This window comes from Pseudophryne corroboree, chromosome 11 (genome assembly GCF_028390025.1).
Source record: "Pseudophryne corroboree isolate aPseCor3 chromosome 11, aPseCor3.hap2, whole genome shotgun sequence".
NCBI classification, from domain to species: Eukaryota; Metazoa; Chordata; class Amphibia; order Anura; family Myobatrachidae; genus Pseudophryne; species Pseudophryne corroboree.
In genome coordinates, this window is record NC_086454.1 from 232,138,208 (window position 1) to 232,147,462 (window position 9,255).

The 9,255-nt window shown below is 38.1% G+C and overlaps 1 protein-coding gene across 1 annotated transcript; it reads left to right on the forward strand.

The window, feature by feature from the left end:
* Positions 1-1,479: 1,479 nt before the first annotated feature.
* On the forward strand, positions 1,480-5,846 carry IRX3 (iroquois homeobox 3). Its single transcript, XM_063945287.1, has 4 exons — positions 1,480-1,923; positions 2,784-3,765; positions 4,845-4,911; positions 5,473-5,846. Exons 1-4 carry the CDS (start codon positions 1,702-1,704, stop codon positions 5,525-5,527), a joined length of 1,326 nt encoding a protein of 441 aa, XP_063801357.1. The 5' UTR covers positions 1,480-1,701; the 3' UTR covers positions 5,528-5,846.
* Positions 5,847-9,255: the final 3,409 nt, after the last annotated feature.

A 9,255-nucleotide genomic window follows, 5' to 3' on the forward strand; every position in this document is an offset into this window, starting at 1 on the left:
ATTAATAGGAGGATAGCCTTAATACGATTAGAGATGTCTCTTTCAGATTTCCATATATTGATTCAGGGAATTTTAATTCTGAAACTTGTTATATAATAATCTGTATCTATTACAAGATGAAACATTGTCTTCAGACTAAGCTTCAGTGAAGGTCGAACTACATCCCTGGCACAAGCTTCCGTGGGTCGGCATTCGTGATTGAGAGATGTGGGGAAGAGAAACCGAACAGAGATCGCCTATTTAAATACAAGTTTATCAGACATTAAGCAGAAAAAATGGAAATAAAATAAGAAGCTCGTAATATAACATTAAGATAATTCTAATAAACAGATTTAAAGTTTGATTTATATATATATATATATATATATATATATATATTATATATATATATATATATATATATATATATATATATTCCACAAATCCTGAGTGTTATCCCCTAAATGCTACACACAGAAGGGGCTGGGAGCACCGAGTGATGGGCATCCGAGCACCATCGCACCCGGCAACAAATCTGCCCCATACCCAGACTAATAAACCCATCTGTAGTGTCCTGCGATGCTAGTAGCGACTAATCCCGGAGAAGAAAAAGTGATCATAAATTTTCTAATTACAGTTTAACACCAAGACAAAAAGGTGTTAATGGGTTTAGTCCCTGTGCCTCCCATTGTGTCCCTCCTCACACTACAAATGTACACACCGCCCAGAGGGCTGCCCTGGCTTCCCTTTGTTAGGATTTCAATTTGCCAGCTTTCTTACCCCTCTTTGATGTAAAATTGTGACCCCCTAGGCCTTTGAAGTCCCGCATTAGGAGAAAAGTAACCCCCTATTTTGCCCGCTGATAATTTATACTAAGTCCAGATCCCTTTTTTAAGAGATTTCAAAAATGTGAGATGTGATGCAGAGAGAATCCCAAGGAACCAGTCTCCCCTCTGCCCCCCTAATCCCGATTTGCATAGTCAGATATCTAATTTGCATGCACCCACTTATTTATCTCTTATACTCTAATGCAATACCCAGGGAGGAGGCAGGGAGCATGGGGTATAACTGCTCCGCATACCGGGGACCCCCTGTGACATTAAATACAAATAGGTATTTACAGACAACAAGCTTATTTTTTCCCGAAACAAAAACAAATAACAGCATCCTGCGCATAACAGTAAAACGATATTTATCTAGCTATATATTCCTACATATAATTGTTTCTGTGTATATACAGCTTGCGGGGCATATGTTTCTCCTGCCTCTATGTAACATATAAGGCAGAAGAAATAGAAGTATTGCATTGTCCCAGGAAAGGCACTGCCCGCGTGCAGAGTGACAGTCCTGTGCAGAGAGGGCCCTCTGGCATTGCACTAGTTAAGCAGAGATGAGTGGAGAGATTTGGGAAGGGGTGGTGGATAAAAGAGAAAGCTGACTTAGACTGGAAGGTTTGGGAGGAGCCAGCGCTAGACTTGAAGTGTCAATCAGAGGGTGAGTGCCAATGATCTGAGGCAATCTGTTAGGAGCTGACCTGGGTCCACTCAGATCAATAGCACCAGAGGGAGAGGACAGAGTCACCGGGAGCCCTGCAAGGACCATACCAGCCTGGACCCTCTACCCCCTCTTGCTGGATGTGTTGGAGGCTGAGGGAGAGACCCAAGTCCTAGAGGGGCTCCACGTTACCCAGTCACCCATTGTTGTGCCTGCTGTTGCTGCACCATGTCCTTTCCACAGCTGGGCTACCAGTACGTCAGACCCCTGTACCCCTCTGACAGGCCGGGGGTGGGGGGCACCAGGAGCGGAGCAGAGCTTTCCTCGGCTGGGACTCTTTCGAATGTTCTCTCGTCTATGTATGGAGCTCCCTATGCAGCAGCTGCTGCAGCCCAGGCTTATGGAGCCTTCCTGCCCTACGCCACCGAGCTGCCTCTCTTCACACAGCTGGTAAGGGCACCTCCAGTCTGCAGGGTACCCCTGGTATAGCTGCTCCCCTCTCTGCTACTGACCACTGCTGTACAGCGAGAGTCACAGAGACAAAAGTTACTGACACCACTTTCTGCCTGTGATCCCAGCTACTCAGTGTCACTGTAATGAGAGCAAATACCCCGGCTGTAACCGAGTGCTTGTCTCTAGGCGAAATACCTGTCATGTGCTTCATGTACTGGAGATATATATAAATATATATATATAAATATATATATATATATATATATATATACATATATATCTCAGAACTGATAGACACGTATTGTTAAGCTGTTGGTTTGCAGGTTGTATCGCCGGTCCCCTGTACATTGTGCACCAGGAAGTCAGCACGGAGCGATGCTTTATTAGGAGTGTGATTCTGAATATTACGGTGTGTGCGTGGACGGCTGTAGCTGCGTCTTCTGCTCTGTAAGGAAAGCTTGGAGAGTGTTTGCTCTAGTCTCAGGGGTTAAACTAAAAGTTTGTTTTCATTGTAAAATTAGCTGTGCTTTGCTGACAGATGCAGATACCAACCTTGTGAAAGGAAACAGATGAGAGGGGAAATATTTACGAAAGAAAGAAAAGAAAAACAACATAACACAATGTTTTGGAATGTAACTTATTTCCTCTATTTGGTGGAGAGAATGAATGTAATGCGAGTTTATATAATAATAATAATAATAATAATAATAATAATAATAATACTACTACAATGAGAATCCACGTTACAATATGTGCACGTAAGATCCAATGCTGATTACGCAGGGTTCTGTATACTGAGATGATATGTAGGCTCTCCATTTGATGGTGTTCTGAGGTCTATACTTTTATTATTACAGGGCACCCAATATGAGATGAAGGACAGCCCGGGAGTACAACATGCAGCCTTCTCACACCACCACCCCGCGTTTTATCCATATGGACAGTACCAGTTTGGAGATCCATCCAGGCCAAAAAATGCAACCAGGGAGAGCACCAGCACCCTGAAGGCCTGGCTAAATGAGCACAGGAAGAATCCTTACCCCACCAAGGGAGAGAAGATTATGCTAGCCATCATCACCAAGATGACACTCACCCAAGTGTCCACTTGGTTTGCCAATGCTCGGAGGAGGCTTAAAAAGGAAAATAAAATGACCTGGGCCCCCAGGAGCAGGACAGATGAGGAGGGCAACTCCTATGGAAGTGACCATGAAGAGGACAAGCGTGAGGACGAAGAAGAGATCGATTTGGAAAATATTGACACTGAGGACATTGAAGGTAAAGAAGACCTGGATGACCAGGACACTGATATACACTCAGACTCTAAAACCGACGCAAGGAGTGACTCTGAGGGCTCCGATGGATTTGAGGACTTGAATGTCCCTGAGGACAGGTTCCTAAAGTCAGTAGTTGGGGACAGCAGGGTGCATGACAAGTGTGAGCTCTCTGTCCAGGCCAAGTCTCTCCAGCCCGAATGTGAGCAGATCAAACTGGACAGCATATCTCCAAATCCCTCCCAGGAAAGCAGCCTGCCAGCAGCCCACAAACCCAAAATATGGTCCCTGGCAGAGACAGCCACAGCACCAGATAACCCACGCAAGTCTCCTCACAGTAGTGGCTCAGTGACCACTCAGAGCCTGATGGCACAACACAGACTCATACCCTGCCCAGGGAGCAGGTTCCAGAGCTGGGGAGGGAGGACATTTTCTGCTCAGCAATTATCTTTACTGAACTCTGCTCACTTTCTGCAAGGACTCAGTGCCACTCACACAGCAGCCGGTGCAGGCAATACAGGCTTCCACAAAGCCGGGGACCAGACTCACTGCACAGACCCAGTAACAGGTGACTACAGCCCAGTGTGCATAGTAAAGTACATGTGTGCCTAGCAAAATATACCACAGTCATTCAGATCTGTTCCATAAGGTATAATGAGTGCAAAGCCGAACAGCAAATAACAAAATAAGGAATGATCGCTAAAGAGAATGATTTTCAGCTGTATCTTAACTCATGAGAGACATATACACACATTTAAGACGAGCTAATGGAAGTATTTACAAAGACATAAACATATACTAATTTATCATGATATATACACACACACGCGCGCGTGTGTATATATTCTATGTATGCATTTATGTATGTTATTGTGTATGTATGTATATATATATATATATATATATATATATATATATATATATATGAATGTATGTATATATATATACACACACACATATATATATATATATATGTATATATACACACACATATATATATATATATATATATATATATATATATATACACACACACACACACACACACACACACACTAACACGCACTGATGATATAGTTAGTTTTCACGGGTACAATATTATTCAGGGACATTTTTGAGGAAATATTATTACAAGACTTATTTATATAATTTATTCTTCACATACTGAATCACTATTTGTAATGAAAACTGACATTATAAAGACGCATGTATGTCATTTTATATAGTCTCCATACTTTTTTGTGTTAGTTTAGTTATAATTTTTGTTATTTAGTTTAGAAAACTAAGAAGGATGATAAAAACAAAATATGTAAGTTCCCTCTGCTGTAATTGGGGTGTTAATCGTTTGCTCATTTGTACCGTAATTATATACAGATTACGTTAGTGACGGCAATATGCCGAAAATATTTTTGTAACAATGTATTAACAACTTGTAACTTAAGTTTACTGTATTCTGACAACTAATAGTCTGACAACTTCACGTCTCAAAAAGTTTTCTGTTACAATTTATCGCCCGCCTTACCAATTATACAGCGTTGGTGAGAATTATGTTTTTGTAATATACACCGGACAAAATGGAATATTCTGTAATAAACTCTAGAAAAATCTTTTTTACTTACTGGTCTGTTTTATTTTATTTTTTTACAGATCGGCCAAGCACGTTGGAAATAGAGAAAAAAATTCTAAGTACAGCTTTCCAACCCGTTCAAAGAAGGTAAGAAAATGTGATCTAAATGAACATTTATATATATATATATATATATATATATATATATATATATATATATATAGACATGCAAAATAATATATACTTAATTTATAGTTATTTTAATTGTGTTTGCACTGCGGCTTTTGTTTAAAGCAACCCCTTATTGCTCTTAATGGCCTATGAATCACTGAGTACTTTACAATTATATTTCATTTTATGTCTGTCATTATGACCACATAATTGTATAGGAGAGCTCCTCAGAATACTTATTAGATATTGGAAGATAATGCCCTGTTTGAACTGGATTATTAAAGAAAACTCCTTTTACAGGATTATTTTGTATTGCATAAAAGTACAGATGTTATTACGTGGTTAATTTAGAAAAATGAAAAGCATGTATTTTTGCAGAGTACAAATGCCTAAAGCAATGTCATTTATTTTACGTAGGTGTAATGTCGATTTAGGCACATATTAAGTACATGGAACTTTTAATCTGTACAAACAATTTCAGGGCTAGCATGGTGGAAAGGTTTACAATAACTAATATATGCAATATTTTATTTTCAGGTCGCAAAATCAACTCGACGCTGCTATGATTCTCTCTGCGTTGTCTTCGTCCTAACATTTTGTTTTAATTATTATTATAATTTTTTATTTTTATTTTATTATTTTTTACGTTGTTGTAATGACTGTAAAAACACATTCTCTGACCAGTTACGTATTGTAAGCATGTCTGTGTATAAGATGGAGAAATAATATCAGTTTCTATACTCTAATTCAGGTTAGTTGAATTTGTACGGTTTGTTCTGTGATAATTAAGAGTCCCTAATTTCTTTATGCCCCTTTGTATATAGAGTAAAAATGTACATATGTCTTAAAAGAAACCAAATTGTACAAGAAAGTATATATTTTTGGTTAATAAATGAATTGTTGAGAATTTACTGAAATGGTTGCCATGAATTTGTCTAATGTAGACACAATGTGAAGAACTCCGTCCTTGTGTCTCCCCTATGAGTACGCCAAAGTTTGTCATATTCCTATAGGGGGGAAATGAGTTATGACAAATGGGGCATGATGTGGTCCTACAGAGGGCATAACAGCTGCTAAATAATTGGGTCTTAAAAATAAACATTAAAGAATTTGTGTCGTAGCAGTTGACGTATCAGTTACTAATGAAATCATAATACACTGCTGAGTTTACCTATTGAATGTTGGGTTTAAAGGAGGTAAAGGAAACTGTGCAGATTTTAAACGATCACACTTACAGCTCATCATCAAATCCAGTGTACTAATTGATTGCAAATGTTATGTTATTGTGTTTTCTTTCAAGAAAGAGCTATTTGAAGGTCTTTTACTGTGAACGGATTTGTTCAAGATGCCACTGATAACATAATGGGTCTGGACAGGATATTCAGCCATGAAATGTGGGTTTGGAGCGCCCCCTATGGAAACTTAATTTCCCTGTTTCTGCAATGCTTCCTATAGGGTTGTGAACTTGCAGATGATAGAGAAGTAAATCGAAAATTCAGATTGGGAATCCGAAATACTTCTTTTGTTGATGTGTTCTATGAGGTTTATGTAAGAAATATGTTTAATTTGAGGTGTAACTTAATATATATATGCGATCAGAAATTAAATATTTTTTCATACACTTGCACTATAAGGAGAAACAAGCGTGCCTGTTTCCAAACTGTAGAACTGGATAAGAATGCATGGCCTGTGCCTTATTATATAGGACACATCCAGGCTCTGCTGGTGTAAATGTGTATTTATAGTGCGAGCAAAGTCATACAGTAATTTACAAAATGATTTAACATAATAGCAAAGAAATAGCATACTTGTACTGTAACACAATATTGCATAGGATTTAACATTCATTTTATATTTCCTGACTTGCTCAGCATTGGGGGTAAAAACACTTTATCCAAATGTGTACTTTGATTTTAAGAATAGCTGTAAATTATCCATTTATGTGAGTGCGATGTCACTTCTTAATTCGTTTCTGGCCAATTTACTTGTATGCTTTTATTTTTATACTACTTTATTATTATTTATTTATTACCAGTTATTTATATAGCGCACACATATTCCGCAGCGCTTTACAGAGAATTGCCCATTCACATCAGTCCCTGCCCCAGTGGAGCTTACAATCTATATTCCCTACCACGTGTACACACAGACACATTCATGCTAGGGTTAATTTTTGTGGGAGGATACCGGAGCACCCAGAGGAAACCCACGCAAATACGGGGAGAATATACAAACTCCACACAGTTAGGGCCATGGTGGGAATTGAACCCATGACCTCAGTGCTGTGAGGCAGTAATGCTAACCATTACACCATCCGTACTGCCCGCACTGGAACACTAAGGGACAGAGATTAACACACATACACATTATATATATATATATATATATATATATATATATATATATATATAAAATTATTATTTTTATTATTATTTTATTTATATATACCACCAGTATCTATACATACATACATACATACATACATACATACATACATACATACATTTGGTGGTAATGTTAAGAATTTAAGAAATTTCTATAAGCACAGAAACAGAGATTTGAGCCCGTTTTTTACTTACTTTCAAAACATGTTTGGAATTCTAATTCAAGGGGGACTTGGAAATTGGCAACATGACAATCAGTAAACTAGTGACCTGCAAAGTATTAGTACAAGCAGTATAATGGGTGCCCTCTAAATGTGACTTGGAGATCCAAGAATATTCAAGTATATAGACAGATGCATGCATATCCAATAGAAGGGTTACATTGCTGGCACCTTTCATTGTGAAAATATGCATTTTTATTTCATTGGATCCTCTGCACTAATGATTTAATTCAGTATCAAAATAATAATAATAATAATAATAATAATAATCATCTTGAATTGAACAGATACAAATCCTTCCACAGGTCTGTTTATAATGTAGCATTCTATATATCTGATTTTGGTCTCTTAAGTGATAGTTAATCCATTCCCTGTCCAAAGCCTGAAATACTGTATTGTAGATCTATAGTTTTCTGGTCACCAAGAGAGATAAAATATGAAATCTTAGAGGGTGATGTTTGTAACGTTAAAACATATTATTATTATTATTATTATTATTATTATTATTATGTTATTTATATGGTCCCACAATGGGTCCGCAGTGACTTATACAGTACATAAACAGAAACAGTTAAGACAAAACAAGAAAAAAGGAAATTACAGCACAGAATATTGCAGGAGATGGACATGTTTATAAACATTGCTGCATCAGCGTTCATAATACCCAAATGAGCAGCAGGGCAGCCAAACCCAAAGGTTTGGTGCTGTTGTAGGCAGTGGGGAGGAGATGATGGTATAGGAAGGAAAAGCACATAAGGGAAGAGGACCCAGCTCATGAGAACTTGAAGTCTATAGGGGAGGAGCAAACAGACAGGGGTGACACATAAGGGACAGACAGTGACCAAGGAGCATGGGGCAGTGAGTTAGGATGAGAGCTGGAAGGTTTTCATAAAGAAGTTTGTCTTGAGAACCCATTTGAAGTTTTGTAGAGAGGTGGAGAGTCTGATAGGGAGAAAATTACAGAGGTAGGCAGCAGCACGGGCAAAAACTTTGAGGTGAAAGTGGGAGGAAGTAATCAGATAGGAGGAGAAGTGCCATTCATTTGTGGAGCAAAGACTGAGAGATAGTGTGAAGGGAGATATGGCCAGACATGTAAATAGGGAAGCGCTGGAATTCTTGCAATTCTAGTTAAGATATAGAAAACATATATTCCGGGGGAACTGCGCTCATATTAAAACATGCAATAGCTGCAAACAGTAGCCCAGAATTGACCAAGCTGCCATATGTGCAGATACAACAGGAAGAGAGGTGCAGACACAACGTGCCGAATGCAAACCACATATAAATGGGTGTAAAAATAAACATTCATCTTTCCATGTGTGTACTCTTGTTCTGAGGCGGAGTTATGGGCAGCGCTGTAAATGTTTCTATTCACATGTAAGGTACAATCTATCAACTGCACAGATGTCAATTGTTAAAATTAGGATCAACCAAGGACTGTGTCATATACACAGCAAATGCCACCCTTTTACAAATCCAGATATGTCATATAAAGACCAGGGTTCTAGGAACAGAAGAACAGACAGATGGACATGAAAAGTAATTATTTTAAAAAAAATGTAAATGTCAGTTACATTAATGTAGCATGTATACCATAAAATATTTTACTGATAATATAATGATAAAATCAATGGATTTCTAATTACAGTAATATATAATTTAAAGTTTGCTAATATGTAGTTTATGTTCTTCAGCTGGGTATTTCCCCTGTTTGC

Bases quoted from the DNA above. Each gene is read 5' to 3' on its own strand.
- IRX3 (XM_063945287.1), top strand. From the start codon at position 1,702: ATGTCCTTTCCACAGCTGGGCTACCAGTACGTCAGACCCCTGTACCCC. The intron at 3,766-4,844 runs GTGACTACAGCC...ATTTTTTTACAG, and splicing joins CTGCACAGACCCAGTAACAG to ATCGGCCAAGCACGTTGGAA. The intron at 4,912-5,472 runs GTAAGAAAATGT...TTTTATTTTCAG, and splicing joins TTCCAACCCGTTCAAAGAAG to GTCGCAAAATCAACTCGACG.